This window comes from Budorcas taxicolor, chromosome 12, assembly GCF_023091745.1.
Source record: "Budorcas taxicolor isolate Tak-1 chromosome 12, Takin1.1, whole genome shotgun sequence".
Lineage (NCBI taxonomy): Eukaryota > Metazoa > Chordata > Mammalia > Artiodactyla > Bovidae > Budorcas > Budorcas taxicolor.
This window is the reverse complement of record NC_068921.1, coordinates 35901819-35924045: the sequence shown is the minus strand read 5'-3', so window position 1 is coordinate 35924045 and position 22227 is coordinate 35901819. Positions and strand designations below refer to the sequence as shown.

Sequence of the window (22227 nt, the reverse complement as noted above, 5' to 3'; positions counted from 1 at the left end):
GACCAAAATTCCCATGGCTCCTACCAGCTAACTACCTGGATCTTAGGTAAAAAGTTGCAGAGATGAGATAAAGCCTCTGTGTCATAGCTAATGACCCTTAATGCTCTGCAACAGTCAATGCTTTAGAAACTTTTCAGAATACACTTATTTCTCCAGCACGCTAGATTTTCTTGCCAGGCCAGATTTGATTTCAAAATTGCACTAAGTGCTAGAAATTCAGGTTCCATTCTCACTCCCTCCCACGTTTCAGCAGAGGAAACCTTCTGACCCAGGCGTCCGCCCACTGGGACTTGGGTGGAAGATAAATCGACCACTCGCATTTCTAGGGCGGCGATTCCCAGGGCTCAGTAACTCGCACTACTGGAAGGTTTGTGATTAAAGAAGTGTTTGTGTTAATTCACATGCTCTCCTCCTGCCTTTGGGCAATTCCTTAAAGTAACAATCGTTTTCTTTTTATAAACAAAAAGTCTCCAAAAAGCCTAGGTGAATTTTTCTATGATGAGAATTTGTCCTTAAATGGGAAAGAGGGAGCCATACAGAGTTGCTCAGAGGAGGCAGCTAGCAGGAGGTCTCTGAGCACTAAGACTGGAGGTGCTGTGAGGCCCCAGGAGAGCAAGTGCAGCCCTAAGCCTTCTTTAGGTTCAAGGTCTTTTTTTTCTTTTTCTCCATGTGGCATTTGTGATCTTAGTTCCCAGACCAGGGATCAAACCTGGGCTCCAGGCCATGGAAGCACTGAGTCCCAACCACTGGACCACCAGGGAAGACCCAGAATCCTTTTTTTTTTTTTTTAAATTTTTATGGGATCAGGAGAGAAAGAAATTTAACACAGACATGTTAATTATACCTGGGGCATGACTTTGCAATAGCTGCATGTGTGCATGCCCAATTGCTTAGTCATGTCCCACTCTTTTCAACTCCATCCAGGCTCCTCTGTCCATGGGATTCTCCAGGCAAGAATACTGGAGTGGGTTTCCATTTCCTCCTCCAGGGGATCATCCTGACCCAGGGATTCAAACCCATGTCTGCTGCGTTGGCAGGTGGATTCTTTACCACTAAGCCACAGGGCTTCCCTTGCAATGGCTAGTGCTGGAAATTTTATAATAAGCCTTATAAAGATTGCTTTTGGAGGGGGAAATGGCAACCCACTCGGGTGTTCTTGCCTGGAGAATTCCATGGATGGAAGAGCCTGGTGGGCTGCAGACCTTGGAGTCAACAAGAGTTGGACACGACTGAGAGACTAACACAAACACACACAAAGATCGCTTCAGAAAAATAACACTGCCAGTTACCGTGTGGACCATACCATACCACTGCAGGGAAGAAAAGAAACAACAGAAGGCTTGACAGTTAGTACTTGAGGCTGGAGATGAAACTTTCCAGCCATCATCACACACGGATTACAAAGTACAGCAAACGTCTCAGAGGAAAAAGCAAAGGGCACTGGAAACTGTTCAGAAAAGAAGCCAAGTCACTCTAGTGGAGACAGACCCAAGTGGACACCACTGTTCTGGGAAACGTGTGGTGACACGTCACATGCTCACCTGTCAGGTCACATCATACATGTCATTGTAAGCGTTCACTTCCATCATGTAAATATCATGTATCAAATTGATCCCCAAAGGGGTTTGCTACTGTTCTCATTGGAAGCAAGGGAGCCTGGCCTGGAATAAGAGTCACTTGAGGTGACCACAACCACCGAGAACGGGAATGGAGGCCTCAGCGGGCCAGGATGAGGGGCTCAGAGCTCAGGGCCGGGTTGGCATCCATCCTGGACACTTTACTGAGCGGGACACAGGATGCGGTAGAAAGAGCAGGAGGAGACGAGGAAGTCTACCATGTGGACTGGAGGAGTGTCAGGCCTGAGGCCTCTGCACCAGGAGCCCCGCTCAGGCCTGGCTTTGCTCCCAGTTCTCAGCTCAACCAGCGTCACAGATCAGACGAGACACCAGCAGTGGCTGGACATGGGGCGAGGAGGGGCTCAGGAGCAAGGCCCCGTCAAGCTTAAGTGTCACGTTTTAGAAGCCGGGAGACACCGGGTCTTCATGGGGCAGTAGCTGCATTCAGGCCCTGGTGGGCTGGAGCCTGTCCTCAGCGGTGGGGATGGCCTGATTCTCTGAGTGAAGTTGTTGGAAAAAGTAAATGCAAACGTTGCAAAACACTAAAGGGTTTCTCTTAGGCGATCTCTTATATCTCAGAACAACAACATAGTCTCCCATCCAGTTAGACGAAAATAGGAAAGTATTAGCTGGCCGGAAGACATTCTTTTTGCTCAACATTCTAACACCCCAAGAGAGAACTCCATCCCGGGGAAGGGGTAGTGGGTGACGGGTTGGGGGGGGTGGGAGACAGTGTTTCCGGTCACGTGAACGCCATCCGCACCTGCGGGCTCACGATCCCCACGCCTTCCCCTGCCTTTGACCCAAGGACCCAGGGGACAGGCCCTGCCAGCCGGGCGGGCAGGTGTCCCCACTCACCTGCACGTGCAGGGCGCCCTCTACTGCCTCCCGCAGGTCAGAGCAGCCGCTGATGAGTGACAGCTGCTCCTCCGCGCCCAGCTGGCCTTTCAGGTACCCCGACAGCTCCAGCATCTTCATCTCCTTCCTGGAAAGCAGTGGAGAGTGAGCCATGAGCATTCCAAACAACTCAGGGTCAGAGGTCTGCTTCACCCATCAGCAGGAAATGCGAAGCAGAGCATGGTGCGGCCTTTAACAGTGAAAGAGCAGAGGAGAAACCAAGTGCAGTGAGAACCTGGAGCAATGAACCCCAGCACCGCTGGCCCGGCCTTAACTGCTGCATCCAATGTGGCCAACATCAGGTGCTTTCTCAGAAAATAAAAAACAAGACTATCGTGAGCCAGCGATCCCACTTCTGGGCCTACATCCCGAAGGTAAAAGTGGAGACTCAGATATTTGTACTCTCATTTCCACAGCAGCATTGTTCACAGTTGTCAAAAGATGGGGACAACTCTATATCCACAGACAGATGAATGGAGACACAATGGAATGCTGTTGTTCAGTCACTCAGTCATGTCTGACTCTTTGTGACCCCATGGATATCAGTACGCCAGGCTTCCCTGTCTGTCACTATCTGTTGGAATTTGCTCAAACTTATGCCCAACATCTCATCCTCTGTTGCCCACTTCTCCTCCTGCCTTCAATCTTTCCCAGCATCAGAGTCTTTTCCAATGAGTCAGTTCTTCGTATCAGGTGGCCAGAGTATTGGAGCTTCAGCATCAGTCCTCCCAGTGAATATTCAGGGTTGATTTCCTTTAGGATTGACTGGTTTGATCTCCTTGCTGTCCAAGGGATTCTCAAGAGTCTTCTCCAACACCACTGTTCAAACAAAACATCAATTCTTTGGTGCTCAGCTTTCTTTATGGTCCAACTCCCACATCTGTATGTGACTACTGAAAAACCATACCTTTGACTACACAGACTTTTGTCACAATGACAATGTAATGTTACTCAGCCCTAAAAGGGAAGGGAATTCTGATACCTGCTACTCCACAGACGAACCTTGAGGACATGATGCTGAGTGAAATAAGCCATCACAAAGGGACAGATTCCATGTGGTTCCACTTATATGAGGGAACTGTAGGGACAGAATCCACAGAGACGGAGAGAATGGGGGTTGTGGGAGGGGAGTCGTTCTTCAATGGGAACAGTGTTTCAGTTTTTTAAGAAGACAAGAGCTGTGCGGATAGATGGTTGTACAACACTATGAATGTACTTAACACTGACAAAATGGACACAACAGTTATTAAGATAGGGGACTTCTCAGTGCTAAACACTGAGCTTAACGACTGCCAGGGGCACAGGTTTTGTCCCTAGTCAGGGAACTAAGATTCCAATACCTCAAGGCACAGCCTCCTCCCCCAACCCCCAGCAATGCCTGTGGGACATAGAAGCAGAAAGCAGGGCTTCTTGGGCCTCAGTTCAGTGCCTCTGGGGAGAGGGCTGAGAGCAGGTGCCTGGAGATATGAACCAGGCAGGGTGAAGACTCCTGAGCTGGGCCCACATTCCCATCTCGGCCTGGCAGACGGTGCAGTGTGTCCTGCCTGTAACTCAGGACACGTTAAATACACAGATGAGCAAACACACACAGGCTCCAGAACATTCTCTGGATTCCTGTGCCAGTGACTCAGTCACTCTCACATAGTTTTAGGCTGTAGGTTTATCATTAAGCTGTTGGAGTTCTTGGCAGCAAGCTGGGTTTACGCTCAGGGGCGCGGGGTGTCAGCCAAGGTCGGGGAGGCCCTGGGATGGGGTGACGGCTCAAGCATGGCCAGTGACCTGAGGGGTCTGGGTCTCAGGTCACTAGGCTGGGGACTGTAAGAAATGCCGGGCAGTGACACAGTTGAGTGTGGGAACATTGACTGGGAGGGACAGGCGTGGGTCAAGGATCTGCAGGTGACCCCTGAGCCCAGGCACCCATGGGGCCCCTGCTCGTCCTGTCCTCCCCTGGGAAGCTGGCGCTCCTAGGACGCCAGGACCCACTTGGGTCAGCAGCTCCCTTGTCCTGTTTCTTCCTTAAAGCTGTGCATTTCAAACTTTTTGTTTTAGCCACAAGTAGAGGAAGGGAAATTCTTTTGCTACTGTTACTGTGAAAAAAAAAAAAAAACCCACCAGAAAGATGCACTGAAATACAGATTTCTTATTATCTTCAACCAAAAGCAGCTTCATGGCAAAGATAAGGAGTCCAAGACCCCTTAGGCAGGTATGGCCTCTCCTGATACCAGATAGCTGGGTGAAGAAGCCATCACAAGCCATCACACCAAGGAGGACTTGCATTTAATTTTTTTTTTTTTAAGGTTTTTGTCATACACAATACCCAGTTGTGGATATGACTGGTGATAGAAGCAAGGTCCAATGCTGTAAAGAGCAATATTGCATAGGAACCTGGAATGTTAGGTCCATGAATCAAGGCAAATTGGAAGCGGTCAAACAGGAGATGGCAAGAGTGAACGTCGACATTCTAGGAATCAGTGAACTAAAATGGACTGCAATGGGTGAATTTAACTCAGATGACCACTATATCTACTACTGTGGGCAGGAACCCCTTAGAAAAAATGGAGTAGCCATCATGGTCAATGAAAGAGTCTGAAATGCAGTATTTGGATGCAATCTCAAAAACAACAGAATGATCTCTGTTTGTTTCCAAGGCAAATAATTCAATATCACAATAATCCAAGTCTATGCTCCAACCAGTAACGCTGAAGAAGCTGAAGTTGAACGGTTTTATGAAGACCTACAAGACCTTTTAGAACTAACAGCCAAAAAAGATGTCCTTTTTCATTATAGGGGACTGGAATGCAAAAGTAGGAAGTCAAGAAACACCTGGGGTAACAGGTAAATTTGGCCTTGGAATACAGAATGAAGCAGGGCAAAGGCTAATAGAGTTTTGCCAAGAGAACGCACTGGTCATAGCAAACACCCTCTTTCAACAATACAAGAGAAGACTCTACACATGGAAATCACCAGATGGTCAACACCAAAATCAGACTGATTGTATTCTTTGCAGCCAAAGATGGACAAGCTCTATACAGTCAGCAAAAACAAGACTGGGAACTGACTGTGGCTCAGATCATGAACTCCTTATTGCCAAATTCAGACTTAAATTGAAGAAAGTAGGGAAAACCACTAGACCATTCAGGTATGACCTAAATCAAATCCCTTATGATTATAGAGTGGAAGCGAGAAATAGATTTAAGGGACTAGATCTGATAGATAGAGTGCCTAATGAACTATGGCCAGAGGTTTGGGACATTGTACAGGAGACAGGGATCAAGACTATCCCCATGGAAAAGAAATGCAAAAAAGCAAAATGGCTGTCTGGGGAGGCCTTACAAATAGCTGTGAAAAGAAGAGAAACAAAAAGCAAAGGAGAAAAGGAAAGATATAAGCATCTGAATGCAGAATTCCAAAGAATAGCAAGGAGAGATAAGAAAGCCTTCCTCAGTGATCAATGCAAAGAAATAGAGGAAAAGAACAGAATGGGAAAGACTAGAGATCTCTGCAAGAAAATTAGAGATACCAAGGGAACATTTCATGCAAAGATGGGCTCAATAAAGGACAGAAATGGTATGGACCTAACAGAAGCAGAAGATATTAAGAAGAGGTGGCAAGAATACACGGAAGAACTGTACAAAAAAGACCTTCATGACCCAGATAATCACAATGGTGTGATCACTCACCTAGAGCCAGACATCCTGGAATGTGAAGTCAAGTGGGCCTTAGAAAGCATCACTAAGAACAAAGCTAGTGGAGGTGATGGAATTCCAGTTGAACTATTTCATATCCTGAAAGATGATGCTGTGAAAGTGCTGCACTCAATATGCCAGCAAATTTGGAAAACTCAGCAGTGGCCACAGGACTGGAAAAGGTCAGTTTACACTCCAATCCCAAAGAAAGGCAATGCCAAAGAATGCTCACTGCACAACTGCACTCATCTCACACACTAGTAAAGTAATGCTCAAAATTCTCCAAGCCAGGCTTTAGCAATACGTGAACCATGAACTTCCAGATGTTCAAGCTGGTTTTAGAAAAGGCAGAGGAACCAGAGATCAAATTGCCAACATCTGCTGGATCATGGAAAAAGCAAGAGAGTTCCAGAAAAACATCTATTTCTGCTTTATTGACTATGCAAAAGCCTTTGACTGTGTGGATCACAACAAATTGTGGAAAATTCTGAAAGTGATGGGACTACCAGACGACCTGACCTGCTTCTTGAGAAACCTATATGCAGGTCAGGAAGCAACAGTTAGAACTGGACATGGAACAACAGACTGATTCCAAATAGGAAAAGGAGTACGTCAAGGCTGTATATTGTCACCTTGCTTATTTAACTCACATGCAGAGTACATCATGAGAAACACTGGGCTGAAGAAGCACAAGCTGGAATCAAGATTGCCAGGAGAAATATCAATAACCTCAGATATGCAGATGACACCACCCTTATGGCAGAAAGTGAAGAGGAACTAAAAAGCCTCTTGATGAAAGTGAACGAGGAGAGTGAAAAAGTTGGCTTAAAGCTCAACATTCAGAAAACAAAGATCATGGCATCTGGTCCCATCACTTCATGGGAAATAGATGGGGAAACAGTGTCAGACTTTATTATTTTGGGCTCCAAAATCACTGCAGATGGTGACTGCAGCCATGAAATTAAAAGACGCTTACTTGGAAAGAAAGTTATGACCAATCTAGATAGCATATTAAAAAACAGAGACATTACTTTGTCAACAAAGGTCCCTCTAGTCAAGCCTATGGTTTTTCCAGTGGTCATGTATGGGTGTGAGAGTTGGACTGTAAAGAAAGCTGAGCGCTGAAGAATTGATGCTTTTGAACTGTGGTGTTGGAGAAGAACCTTGAGAGTCCCTTGGGCTGCAAGGAGATCCAACCAGTCCGTTCTGAAGGAGATCAGTCCTGGGTGTTCTTTGGAAGGACTGATGCTGAGGGTGAAACTCCAATACTTTGGCCACCTGATGTGAAGAGTTGACTCATTGGAAAAGACTCTGATGCTGGGAGGGATTGGGGGCAGGAGGAGAAGGGGATGACAGAGGACGAGATGGCTGGATGGGATCACTGACTTGATGGACATGAGTTTAAGTGAACTCCAGGAGTTGGTGATGGACAGGGAGGCCTGGCGTGCTGCAATTCATGGGGTCGCAAAGAGTCGGACACAACGGAGCGACTGAACTGAACTTAACTGAAATGATTTGGAAGAGTTATAGTATATTCCCCAAAAAAACACAAAACACTAGTTCCAATATTTTACGCTGAGTATTTTAGAACTTCTGCCTCAAGCTTTGCAGGGAATGAACATAAACACCTGGGAAAGGTGAGATGCTCAGCCAGCTTCTCAGCTTCATTCGCTACTACCTGGTCAGGTGACTGCAGTGAACCAGTTTCACCTCTAGAGGGCAGTGGAGCACCACCCAGGACTCAAAAGACACTTCCCTCCTAACGACCAAAATTATGTTTTGAATTAGGAGAAAGAGAAATGTTAACAATGATCAGTATAGGGTACATATGGTGATTTTTTAAAATATATTTGTTTTTGAGATTTTATTCAAAAGCAGCATTTACTCATTTAAGAAGATGAGAACTTCTCAAAACAACAACAACAACAACACCACCACAAATATTTCCCAAACAGAAGACTGTGTTCCCAGGTCAGATCAGGACAGCAGACTGGAGACTGAGGGATTGGGTTATACACTCTGTAGTGACAGTTGTCTTTATGCATGTTTTTCCCTAATAAAAAATTTTAAACTACAACAGCATAGGCTTTTAGCTATTTCAGGGTATTCCTGGCACCTCACTGTCAGCCTGTCATGGAGTCCCCAGGAGGGTTTCTGGCAGGATTCTCCGCTCCCCACCTCTTCCCTGAGGTCTGAGGTGCAGAAATAGCTGCTGATGGTGGGAAAGAGTAGGGAGGTCAGAACCAGGAGGACCAAGCTCACAAATGTGACATGACCTGGCCTCTGCCACTGAAAATCCTAACCCACAAAGGCCCAGGGCAGAGGCCAGCCAGGAGACAAGAGGCCAGCCCGGGAAGGGGGGGTTCCCAGCCCAGGACCCTGTCAAGGGGCCCTGTTGGCTCCTGCAGTGGAACACTGTGTGGACACTCTTTTTTCATTCATTCATCTCATTTTTATTATTTTTAATGTCTTTGAAGTGTGTGGGGGGGCAGGGGGAGAGGCAGAATACCAAGCCTTTTATTAAAAACAGGAGCTCCAGACCTGCTTTTTCATACTGAGTTCACGGGGTTCTCAAGGCAAGAATACTGAAGTGGTTTGCCATTCCCTTCTCCAGAGGACCACATTTTGTCAGAACTCTCCATTATGACCCATCTATCTTGGGTGGCCCTACACGGCATGGCTCATAGTTTCATCCAGTTAGACAAAGCTGTGGTCCATGTGATCAGTTTGGTCAGTAAGCTGAAGCTCTAATACTTTAGTCCTACCTGATGGGAAGAACTGGCTCACTGGAAAAGACCCTGATGCTGGGAAAGATTGAAGGCAGGAGAAGGGGACAACAGAGGATGAGATGGTTGGATGGCATCAGCAACTCAATGGACATGAGTTTGAGCAAGCTTCGGGAGATGGTGATGGACTGGGAGGCCTGGCGTGCTGCAGTCCATGGGGTCGCAGAGTTGGACACACTGAGTGAACTGAACTGAGACTTCTGCTTGACAGCACAGGGCCCAGTCCCCAGTCTGCTGACGGACCCCCCAACACACCACTTACTCATGAGGCTGACTGGCCCTGCACCTTGGACATCTCAACCTGAAAACCTCCCCAGAGGCAGATAAAGGCCAGTATGCTGCAGGCAGACCATCCCTCTGTCTGTGCCACAGGAGACCTGGGAATCTGCATGCCCAGACCCACTGCCCGAGGGAAACCTCACAGGGAGAAGCGACCAGAACTCATATTCCTGTGTCCACACCCTACTTAATCCTATGTGAGCCTTCACAGCTCTCCCGCCTAGGGAACAGGGACGTCGGTGTGACTCCCCGAACCCAAGAGCAGTCACTCCTCACCCTACCAGCCAGAGACAGTCAAAGTACTCTGGCTTCTCCCCAGTTTTAAGTGTACAATTAGGATATGTGAGAGTCGGACCATAAAGAAGGCTGAGCACTGAAGAACTGATGCAGCAAGATCCAGCCAGTCAATCCTAAAGGAAATCTACCCTGAATATTCACTGGAAGGACTGAGGCTGAAGCTGAAGCTCCAATACTTTGGCCACCTGATACGAAGAACTGATTCATTGGAAAAGACCCTGATGCTGGGAAAGATTGAAGGCAGGAGGAGAAGGGGGCAACAGAGGATAAGATGGTTGGATGGCATCACCTACTCAATGGGCATGAGTTTGAGCAAATTCTAGGAGATGGTGAAGGACAGGGTAGCCTGGCATGCTGTAGTCCATGGGATCGAAAAGAGTCAGACCTGACTTAGCAACTGAACAACAATAACAACTTTCACAAATCAGAAAAGGGGAAACCATTCCTGTTTGGGAAGAAGAGTCAATAAGTGACGTGAAGCAATCATTTGGACTGTCCTAGTGACAGCCAAGGGACAGCATGACCTGTGAATACACAGATACATCAGGTTCAATGACCCACAAAACCCACGGCCCCTTGGAGTCAGCTTCTGGCGACAGCACTCAGGTCACTTGGGAACTTCTCAGCCCAGGGAGGTCCGGTCACCCAATGCCCTGCACCCTCCTGGTTACATCCCTGCAGACAGGCTCCTGCCGGCTAACTTATTTCTTCTTTACTGGCCTTCATACAGCTGAAAAAAATCTCTCAGCGATGGCTTCCCTGGTGGCTCAGTGATAAAGAATCTGCCTGCCAATGAAGGAGACTTGGGTTGGATCCCTGGTACAGGAAGATCTTACATGCTATGGGACGACTAAGCCTGTGCGCCACAACTACTGAGCCTGTGCTCTTGAGCCCGGGACCCACCACTACTGAGCCCGTGCACCTAGAGTGCCTGAAACAAGAGAAGCCACCATGAGAAGCCCGCACACTGCAACTGGAGAGCAGCCCCCACGCGCCACAACTAGGGAAAAGCCTGTGCTGCAACGGAGACCCAGCACAGCCAAAAATAAAAATTAATTAACAAAACTTAAAAAAATTTCTCCATGAATGTCTTGTGCATGTTTCTTATGGTTACACCCAGATTGCATACATTTTTCAGTGACTGTAGCAAGACTTGGATGGGAGCCATGGGAGGCCATTCTGTGATCTATTAACCTCAATTATTCCAACCAAAGCTACGTGGACAACTAAAAGGCAGCTTCAAACCAGACCAGTCCAGAGGAATCCAGATCAAATCCAGGTTCAAGATGTTGAAGCAAATGCACGGATCTGGGTGGCAAGTTAACCGAGTCAGAGACCCAGCTGTCGGGATAGGAAGTTCAGCTACCGAGGCAACAGAGCCCAGGGCAGCCACACAGTTTTCAGAGACCACTTCTGCTGGTCTACTAAATCCATGTCCACGTGGAAAAGCAGATCCATTTTCAGTGACTCAAGTTCAGAATGACCATCGCCACATGAGAGAGATGGCAGTTGAGACACGAGCAGAGTTCACCCAAAGATAGCGATGTCAGCCAGGGCTCCAGGCAGATGGGCAGCTGGCCCTCCACCCCCATGTGGGGCTGTCACTCAGATGTCACCACGGCCCAGGCTGGGGTCCTGGTCCCGAGAGGCGAGCCCGGCATGTCGCCACATGGATATGAAACTGAACACAAGTCATGAGAAACAAAACACTCCCAATCTGAGTCCACATTTCAACTTTGTTTACTCGACCTGTGTTTTTCTTCTTGAAATACAACCACCCTCTCAAATTCTTGAGCCCTAACACAGGCCAAGCATTGAGCATTTGCTGGAGAACAAAAGCCAAGCAGCGAAGTATCTGCTAATAGGCTTTTCCAAGGTCAAGTTCCCTGTTACGAGTTTGAATACTTGAGGTTTTAAGAGACTCGTTTTCCCACTCTGTTAGAAAAAGATGAGGTGGACAGCAATGGGACTCAGCCACACATATACCTATATCCATTCTCCCCAAACACCAGTCAGTTCAATCTAGTCAGGAAGATACACTGTTTATACTGCTGCTGCTGCTTCTTTTTTAAAATATTTATTTGGCTGTGCTGGGTCTTAGTTGTGGCATGAGAGATCTTTTAGTTCCCTAATTGAAAAAAAAAAAAAAGGGATGTAGGTGGACTTACACAAGTCATAAGACCTAAAAGTGAGTGTACCTCTCCCCTATCAGGACGGTGAGGAGACACGACCCACAGCTGATCCTCCTGGCGGCTTCGCCAGCAAAAACTTGAGCAGAGGTGTCACGAGATACCCTGAAATCCTGCTTCCTGCCAGAGAAGCACAACCAGTTCTGCACATTAAAGTGCAGTCAGCTTACACGTGGTGAGGGGAGAGGGGTGGGACTAGAAAGAAAGCCACTCATGAGCAAAGACACATAATTCAGGACATTTGCTTTTCCTAAATAAGGCTGCTAACTGATTTTTGGAAGGGGTGTTGCTTGTTTGTTCCTTGGTTAAAAAATCTTAGGCTGATCTCCAAAAGCTCAATTTAACTGGCCACCAATAATACTTAAAATATTAGCTCTTAATTAAGCAAAATAGTAGGAAAATATTATAGGAAAGCCTTTAATCTACCCTAAGAAAAAGAAAACCTTATTTACCGTTTCCCTATGTTCTCCTTGATGCCTGAAAGGACTTCAAAAAGTGGCCAAACTCTTTCATGACACACTTAAACAATAAAGTCTATCAATATAAAGACCGCAAGAGATAGGGCAAAGAACTTTTCAATTAGGGATCTTAGTTTTCTCTTGGTTACAGGTGCAGTGGAACTGGATCTACAACATAAGAGATGAAACTATAACGGAACTGAAAAGTACATCAGTCAGCAAACCAGAGTCCACTATTGCCCTGTGGCCTGAGAGATAAGGGTGATTTTTACATTTTTAAATGCTTGGGAGTACTTTGTGATGTGTGAAAATTATATGAACTCCACAGCTAGGAAGAAAAGCCATGACAAACCTAGACAGTTTATTAAAAAGCAGAGACGTTACTTTGCCAACAAATGTCCATATATCAAAGCTATGGTTTCCCCAATAGTCATGTACAGATGTGAGAGTTGAACCATAAAGAAGGCTAAGCACCAAAGAATTGATGCTTTTGGACTGTGGTGTTCAAGAAGACTCTTGAGAGTCCCTTGTATAGCAAGGAGATCAAACCAGTCAATCCTAAAAGAAATCAGTCCTGAATATTCACTGGAAAGACTGATGCTGAAGCTGAAGCCCCAATACTTCGGCCACCTGAAGCTGAAGCTCCAGTACTTTGTGAAGAACTGACTCACTGGAAAAGACCCTGATGCTGGGAAAGATTGCAGGCAGGAGGAGAAGGGGGCAACAGAGTATGAGATGGTTGGATGGTATCACTGACTCAATGGACGTGAGTCTGAGCAAACTCCGGGAGACTATGAAGGACAGGGAAGCCTGGCATGCAGCAGTCCAGGCAGTAGCAGGAGTCAGACATTACTGAGCAACTGAATAACAATTTTAAAAAGAGAAAACCTAGAAATTTAAAAGGAGCTGTTTCATTAGAAAATATTTATCAACTAAAAAAATGAAAGAACTGAAACCAGCAAAAGGCAGGGTTGCCCTGAGGGTACATGTAGGGGGCACCTGGGCCTGAGACGCCAGGTCAGGCGTGAAGAAGACAATGTAAGACCCCAGTCTGTCCCAGACGGAAAACCCCCCGTGGGACATTCACCAGGACTGGTGCAGGCCCTGGGTTTCCACAGATTAGAGCCAATGCATGTGAGCTCAGAGATCACCAAACACACAAGGCAACGAAGGGGAGTGGGTTTTTTCACCCCAAAAGATGCCACCATGGCACAAGGACTATTCTGACCTAAAGGCAATCAAAACCCAGCAGGTTCAAGAGCTTCTCCTAAACTTGCCTTCAACTGCCTATGTTTATACTTCGGGGCGGGGTGGGGTGGGGGGCTAGGGGTTGGGGGTGGGCCTGGATCAGAAGAGTGTTTCACCCGAGAAACACCCACACAGCAGGCCAGGTCTCCTCTCCCTCCTGGGAAAGGCCTCCTCTGCCTCCCCACATCCTGACCGCCCCTCCACCCACCAGGCCTTACAGAAGCCTCAGCCCCTCGCTTCCTTGTGGGTCTCCACTGCTTCACAGGGCTCCCATCCACGTAGAATAACATTTGTTTTTCTCCTATTAATCTGCCTTGCTGCTGCTGCTGCAGCTAAGTCACTTCAGTCGTGTCCGACTCTGTGCGACCCCATAGACGGCAGCCCATCAGGCTCCCCCGTCCCTAGGATTCTCCAGGCAAGAACACTGGAGTGGGTTGCCATTTCCTTCTCCAATGCATGAAAGTGAAGAGTGAAAGTGAAGTCCCTCAGTTGTGTCTGACCCTCAGCGACCCCATGGACCGCAGCCTTCCAGGCTCCTCCGTCCATGGGATTTTCCAGGCAATCTGCCTTACATCAGTTTAATTCTCAGATCACCCAAAGAACCTAGAAGCAAAGAAAGGACCATTTCTCCATGCCTACAGTGATAAACCTGGTGGCTCAGCAGTAATGCAGGAGACGTGGGTTTGATCCCTGGCTCAGGAAGATCCCCTAGAGAAGAAAGTGGCAATCCACTCCAGTGTTCTTGCCTGGAGAATCCCATGGACAGAAGAGCTACAGTCCATGGGGTCGCAGAGTCGGACACAACTTGGTGACTTAACAATAGGGATAAAACACCGCAAAATGTGTTAATATTAATATTTTCATCTTCGCATCTATTACTATTGTGATGTTGTGACATACATCTTTGAACTGGTGTTCAAGGTGCTGACACAGAGCTCCTCAAACTCCTTGGAACATCCTGTGAAGGGGAGCGATAAAGTGTCTTTTGTTATGTTAATGAGGTGACTTTTGAAAGCACCTCAGGACAGGGCTGGTTGCTTGTGTCACCAACCCAGTAATTTCAGGGCCAACACTTGAAGTCCTGCCCCTGACTTCAGGAGAGGGAGAGGAGCTGGAGGCTGAGTACAATCACCAGTGATTTAATCAATAGTGTCTAAGTGTCAGAGCCACCAAAAAACTCAAAGAGGGAATTCAGAGAGCCTCCAGGTTGAACAGGTGGATATACAGGGAGGGGGGACACCAGAGGGCAGGAAAGCTCCCCGCCTCCCACATGTCTCCTGTGTATTTCTTCATCCTGCTGTTGACTGGAAGTGAAACAGGAAGGAAGGGCACAACCTTTAAAACAGTGACACAGCCCCAGAACACAACATAAACAGATTAGAACCAAACCAACCGGGTCCAAGATGGCAGGCAAGTTGACTCCCACTAGACCCTGAGCCTCAGTGTGTGAAAGTCAGTCACTCAGTTGTGTCCGCCTCTTTGCAACCCCATGGACTATACAGTCCATGGAATTCTCTTGGTCAGAATACTGGAGTGGGTAGCCTTTCCCTTCTTCAGGGGATCTTCCCAACCCAGGGATCGAACCCAGGTCTCCCACATTGCAGGCAATCACTCTTAACACATCAGCATGCTAAGTGACACACCCCCAGGCACCATGACAGTCCCCATCCCTTCACCAAAAGAACTGGAATACTCCTCCCACTCATTAAGCCTATGAAATTGACTTCCCTGGTGGCTCAGATGATAAAATGTCTGCCTACAATGCCAGAGACACGGGTTCAATCCCTGGGTCGGGAAGATCTCCTGGAGAAGGAAATGGCAACCCACTCCAGTATTCTTGCCTGGAAAATCCCATGGACAGAGGAGCCTGGCAGCCTATGAAATTACCCACCCCTATAAAATAAGTAAGGTGTTACAGTAGTAAAGAATCTGCCTGCAGTGCAGGAGACCAGAGTTTGATCCTTGGGTCCAGAAGATGCCCTAGAGAAGGAAATGACAACTGGCTCCAGTATTCTTGCCTAGAGAATTGCGCAGACAGAGGAGCCTGGCAGGCTACAGACTGTGAGGTTGCAAAGAGTCAGACACGACTGAGCACATGAAAGCTAACCTCTACTCTGGGGTGGCTCTCGCCTTCTGAGATGGCCCCCACTCTGTCTGTGAAGTGTGTTTCTCTCTAAATAAATCCACTTCCCTGTCGCTTTGTCTCTCACTGAATTCTCAAGGAGACATAAAGAACCTGAGCTTCTTAAGTCGCGAGACCAGGTGTGTGATCTCAGTTAAAAGACCATGGGTTCAAGTCCCAAGCTTGAGTTGCTTGGTTGCAGTAGCCCTAATTCCATTTGTGAAAAACCAGTAATCTACTGAGTAACTGGTCTCCTGAGTCTGGGAGCCACTCTAGCCAGTAAAGCAAACCCAAGAAGGGATGGTAGGAACCACAGCCAGGAGGTTGGGAGCACAGATGACAACTGGACTGAGCTGGAGTCTGAAGTGTGAGGGGTGGGGCAGTCCTGTAGGATGGAGACCCCCACCTGCCGGACATGATGCTGTCTCAGGGCTGACCTGAGTTGCAGGACAGGCACTGGGGTCAGAGAACAGCTTGATTTAGGAAAGCCCACACATCAGGAGTGGAGACCAGAATCTCAACTTTTAAACATGCGGGTTGAGAATCTTTTGTAAAGAGCCACATTGTAGTATTTTAGGCTTTGTGGCCACATGAGGTCTTGCCTTGTGGGGGTCACTATGAGAATTCATATGGTAGGATCACCAGGCTGAACTTGTCCTGATGTGTAGGACTAGCTTTGTCTTGTTCATCCATGTGTTCCTGGTGAGTGGCACATGCCTGGAAACAGAGATCCATGTGCCAAGTCCCCCTCCTTCCCTAATGGCACAGAACAAAGCACTGGGGAGTGTTTAGCTTTATGGTGGTTGTTTCATTTTTTGCTTTTTGCTTCTTTCAATTGATGTTTCATCAGTTGTTGTTTAGTCGTTCAGTTGTGTCTGACTGTTCACGACCCCATGGACTGCAGCACACCAGGCTTCCTTGTCCTTGACTATCTCCCAGAGTTTGCTCAAACTCCTGTCCCTTATGTTGGTGATATCATCCAACCATCTCATCCTCTGTTGTCCCCTTCTCCTCCTGCCTTCAATCTTTCCCAGCATCAGGGTCTTTCCACTGAGATGGCTCTGCACATCACATGGCCAACGTGTTGGAGCTTCAGCTTCAGCTTCAGCATCAGTCCTTCCAATGAATATTCAGGACTGATTTCCTTTAGGATTGACAGGTTTGATCTCCTTGCCATCCCAGGGACTGTCAGAAGTTTCCAGCATCACAATTTGAAAGCTGTTTCACCTAGTCACCAGCTATCTGTTACTCTACGTAAGAAGCAACTTTACTTCTCTGGGTTTTGGGTTCTTATCCGCTACACAACAAAGTTGGCCTAAGATATGTAATTTCTCGAGGCCTAGAGCCTGACATCATGCCCTATATATCTGTCTTCTCAAAGAGCCAATGATAAAGCATCTTCTGTTACACAAAATGCACATTCAAATTAATGCTCACAGCTATGCCCCCAACCAGGAGAGTAACTACCTGACAAGGCCTGAGATGATCAGAGCCGTGATCAGTGACGGCATCATAGCGGGGGCAACCCATGAATTAGTTTGTCCTTCTGTCTTTGGCCTCCCTGTCTCAGCCTTTTTCCTTTGGTTCTTATTCTTTTTGTTCCTGAGGTGGTCCCTAAAACACCACCCTCTGTGGGCTCAACGCTCAGCATCTGCTAAGCACGCACACTCTCACACCTCAGACAACACTCATCCCAGTTCATCCCGGTCCTGCCATACAGAGCAACAGGTAAGAACACAGCTGAGGACTTCAGGACCTCCGTGCCTGCAGGGGAGGGCCAGTGCAGCTCCCGGGCATGTGGCACAGAACCATTCACCTGCTCACTCACTTGGGCCACAAGTCGAGGGTCTACACTGGGTTCCTCCAGCCCCCTCGTACATCTCTCCCCCCGGAAGTCTGTCCTCACAGTCTGAGCCCCTGCTGTGGGATGGATCCACATCACATCTCACTCAGCCTTGCTCCACCGGCTCCGAGGCTACAACCCCACAGGAGAAGGAGGACCCCAGCCTCAAGGGCTCAAACAGATGGGCTGAGGCCGCAGGGCCTCCGCACATGCAGGGGACTCACCTGAGGCTAACCAGCGCATCGGTCACCTGCCGAGGTTCAATGTCGAACAGTTTCACCCTGAAGCCTGCACTGGCGAACAGCATGGCCCAGCTCCGCCCGATGAGCCCGCTGCAGGGAAAGAAGGCAGAGGTGCAGGTCAGCTGGAAAGTGGAGCCACTCCGCACCAGCCCAGTGTCAGAGCACACAGCATCCTGTTACTGAAACACCTCATGGCTTACAACTCCATGTTTTGACAGCAGTATCCACTTAAAATGTTGCTTCCACACAAGAGGTCCTGGGTCCTCACTGCAGTGCCCTCCAGACCCGGGGAGCAGCAGGGAGGGGCAGGGCGTCCACACACCAGGGACCCCCAACTGACCAGTGCTGGCTGAGTCCCAGACCCGGAGAAAAGAGACAGCATCTCCCCCACCTCCTCAGTTTTTCCTACCACCACTTGAGATGATGATGTTAAAACTGTACACGTCTTACCTCTATTAATCTGAAAACAATCCCACAAGGGAGATGCTATTTTTTACATATATATTTATTTATGTACTTGACTGCATCAGGTATTAGTTGAGGCATGCAGGATCTAGTTCCCTGACCAAGGGTGGAACCCGGGCCCCTGTATTGGTTTGTTGAAACCCAAGAATGAAATACAAAAACTTTACCAGGTTTTAGCAGTTAATTCACACTCCCCAGCCACCTATAGGGTTGGGAGAGAGAAAGACAAGAGGTACAGGAGGGGAGACAGGAGAGAGAAAGGGGCCAGAGGGGGCAGGAGGGGAGAGGGAGGGGGGAGGGAGAAGGGAAGGGAAGCAGGGACACCCCAGAAGTGGAGATGGCTGCTTCCTGAGGTGTTAAAGGTGTGGGAGGTTCAGTCAGTCAGTTCAGTTGCTCAGTCATGTCTGACTTTTTGCCACCCTAGGGACTGCTGCACGCCAGGCCTCCCTGTCCATCACCAACTCCAAGAGCTTACTTAAACTCATGTCCATAGAGTTGGTGATGCCATCCAACTATCTCATCCTCTGTTGGCCCCTTCTCCTCCTGCCTTCAATCTTTCCCAGCATCAGGGTCTTTTCAAATAAGTCAGTTCTTTGCATCAGGTGGCCAAAGTATTGGAGTTTCAGCTTCAACATCAGTCCTCCCAATGAATATTCAGGACTGATTTCCTTTAGGATGGACTGGTTGGATCTCCTTGCTGTCCAAGGGACTCTCAAGAGTCTTCTTCAGTGCTACAGTTCAAAAGCACCAATTCTTTGGCACTCAGCTTACTTTATAGTCCAATTCTCACATCCATACATGATACTGGAAAAACCATAGCCTTGACTAGATGGACCTTTGTTGGCAAAGTAATGTCTCTGCTTTTGAATATGCTGTCTAGGTTGGTGATAGATTTTCTTCCAAGGAGAAAGCGTCTTTAATTTCATGGCTACAGTCACCATCTGCAGTGATTTTGGAGACCAAAAAAATAAAAGTCTGTCACTGTTTCCACTGTTTCCCCATCTATTTGCCATGAAGTGATGGGACCAGATGCCATGATTTTAGTTTTTTGAATGTTGAGTTTTAAGCCAACTTTTTCATTCTTCTTTCACTTTCATCGAGAATCTTTAGTTCCTCTTCGCTTTCTGCAATTTCTTGCAGTCAATCAACTTAGGGAATTGGCAATAAACTGACTCCCAGAGCATGGCTCCTTTTCACAACAGTCAGAGCTGCAGAAAGGCATAGGGACCCTGGAACAACAGGAGCTGGACTCTCGGGGCCCACCTATAAGCAGGCTTTTTTAAATGGTAAATCCTATAAAACTTGGGATCTGCAGTTGGGTACCACTGATGCAGAGGAACCGAGGGTAAATTACCCTGGCTTCTCTGGTGGGAATGGACAGGTGGGTGTCCTCCACCTGCCAGTGGTCCAAGGGTCCCCTGTACTGTCAACTCTAGACTCCGCTGAACACTGTTGGGTGCCAGCAAGCAGGCCAGTCTCAGCCTGTGGTTGATACACACTTGACCGTGACAAAGGCTGCAAAGCAAGCAAGGTCACCACGCCCAGGACAAAGTGCACTTTCTTCTATATTTTATATCCCTTCAGGAGGCAGGCAGTAGCCCTCGTGCCTGGAAAGCACACAAGCACAGGTAAAGCCACTGCTCCCTGCAAGGGAAGCTGACAGAAAGCACCCTGACCCCTTCCTCGAAGGGGCTTCAAGGAGGTGCCTGGACACGACTTATTTCAGACTTATTTCAGGATGCGCTGTGACTGGTCAGGCAGGCCAGCCCCTGGGCAGCGTAACCCGACACCGAGCCTCCCAGAAGGTGTGCCTGATGACCAACAAGAAGTACCGACCAGTGGGTAGTTCGCTATGCCAGCTTACCAACGGAGAGGTGCACGTGGACGCCTTCTTTAAAAAATGAAAACTGCAGGAGTTTTAAAAGAGGATAGAGCACCAATCAGGAAACGGTGGATGGGACTTGAGCTGCTAACCCGACACCCAAGTCCTGGAGAACCCGGATGCCCTGGGGATAGGGCGCCCTCGCCATGCAGGAGGCATGGCTCTGGATCCGGATCGCACAGTGGGTCCCCACCCCTCCCCGGCCAGGCGGGGTCGCCCAGCAACAGCCTCAGGCCCAAGCGCGCAAGACCCTCCCGCCGCGCCCGCGCCCCGCCTGACCCAGATCGCGGCCGCGCCGCCCCTCTGCGCGCCCATCCCTCGGACGGGAAAGGAGACAACACACCTGTGCGGATCCGCGGCCCGACAGCCCCACGTCCGCTCGCAGCGCCCACTGCCACCGTCCCCGCCCGGCCCGCATCACCCAACTCAGCCCGCAACCTCATCGCGCAGCAACCGGGCTGCAGCGGGGCCCGAAGGACCGGCCCGGCCCGGCCCAGTCCTGGGGAGGCGCGCTGGGGTCATCGGAGCCGCGCCGCCAGCCCCCCGGGCGATGACGACCGCGCCCACCTGCCACCCTCCCGGGCACGCTGGTTCGAGCCCTCACCTGCCGACCACCGCCACCCCGCCGGGCGCCGAGAACCCTGGGGACGCCATGGCCCGCGCGGTGCCCGAAGAGACAGCTGCGGCGCGCGCCACCCGGGCACTGGCTCCGCCCGCCCCGCGGCCGCGGCAGGGCCCCGGGGCCTGGCCCGTGGGTGGGGCGCGGGCGGAGCCTCCACCTCTCCACGCCCCGCGGGCGCGCAGGGCTCCTGGCGGGGCTGCGGGGCCAGCGGGACTGTGGGCGGGGCGGGCGGGGAGCTCAGGACTGGGCGGGGTGGAGGGAGCGGCTGGGACCATCCGGCGTGCGGAGCACTCGCCTCCCTCTCCCCGGAGCGCGCACGGAGGAGGTGCCGGGAGCGTCACGTGGATGGGAGCCCGGTGGGAGAGCTACCCCTTCGGACTCTAGTGACTCACTTTGTTTTGGTCAGTTCCTTACTGAACCCCCAAAGTCCGTGCACAAGGAGGGGGACACCTCCAGACCAGGACAAGGCGCGACCGCTAAAGGAGCCTCCAAATTTACCGCTGGAATTCCCTTCCCGTGTGAAGACAGCACCACGTCCGGGCGCACGATCTCAGGCCCCACTGCTGGGTTCACACTGTCGTCAGTTCCGAGGAAGACCCGCCTTTCTCCACAGAGGAGGCCAAGGCCCTGGAGCCCTGGGACGGCAGACAGGAGGGCTGGGGGCGGGAGGGGGTGTCCACCACACTGGAAGGCCTGGAGCCCCCTCCCAGAGGCCGAGCTGGTCTCTCTTCCAGGAGGAGGAAGTGTCCCCGCGCCGCCCCGGGCTCTTTTCGGAAACAGAGCGGAGGAACGGGCCGCACGTGCCTGGGACGACGCTGTCAGAGCAGCACCAGAGCGGGGCCACGCCAGCCATCCAGGGTCAAGGCAGCGCTCCAGCGGAAACGCGTGACCCTGACCGGCAGGGCCCTTCCTCTGTCTTCCAAACGGAAAGAGGAATGTCAGAGCCAGAGCAGTTTCACAAGGTATCAGTCAGCATTTGAAAAGGCGCTCAACTCACTTAAGAGAAAAGTGACACAGCAAAGATGTCCCCAAGATAAGGCTTTAAATGTTGAAATAGCTATGCATGGGGGCTTAGTTGCTCAGTCCTGTCCGCCTCTTTGCGACCCCATGGACTGTAGCCCACCAGGCCCCACTGTCCATGGGTTTCTCCATACTGGAATGGAGAATACAGAAGACTAGAGTGGGTTTCCATTTCCTTCTCCAAGGGATCTTCCCCACCGAGGGATCCAACCCATGTTTCCTGCATCACAGGCAGATTCTTCACCAGCTGAGCCACCAGGGAAGCCCTCACAAAGCTATTTAGATTTATAATGAAGCCCCAGCTCCTATGGTGCCTTCACCACAAATTACCCGAAAATTTGTCTTCTTTTAAATAGGCAAGCCCCACTTCCTCTCTGAAACTGTGACTACTCGACCCAGTGATGGGTGACTGCCCTTTTCCTAAAGCATCTGAACTTCCTGCAAGCACCTTTTGGTCCACTGAGTCATTCATTCACTCAAGTTTCTATCATAAGAGCCACTGAGTCATTCATTCACTCGTTTCTACCATAAGAGCCACTGTGTTCTGGTCAGCTTAATGTTTAGTCTTCAATTAA

The 22227-nt window shown here is 49.5% G+C and overlaps 1 protein-coding gene across 1 annotated transcript in view; it reads right to left on the bottom strand.

Annotated features, from left to right (window-relative positions):
• Nucleotides 1–20718, bottom strand: part of CRYL1 (crystallin lambda 1) — a 57588-nt gene extending 36870 nt beyond the window's left edge. The window contains exons 1-3 of the mRNA XM_052649952.1: nt 20615–20718; nt 17646–17753; nt 2475–2601 (exon numbers count right to left, since the gene is read on the bottom strand). Of these exons, the coding sequence (XP_052505912.1) occupies nt 2475–2601; nt 17646–17753; nt 20615–20664 (285 nt within the window). The 5' untranslated portion in view covers nt 20665–20718. The remainder of the gene's footprint in view (nt 1–2474; nt 2602–17645; nt 17754–20614) is intronic.
• Between the last annotated feature and the right edge of the window lie 1509 nt (nt 20719–22227).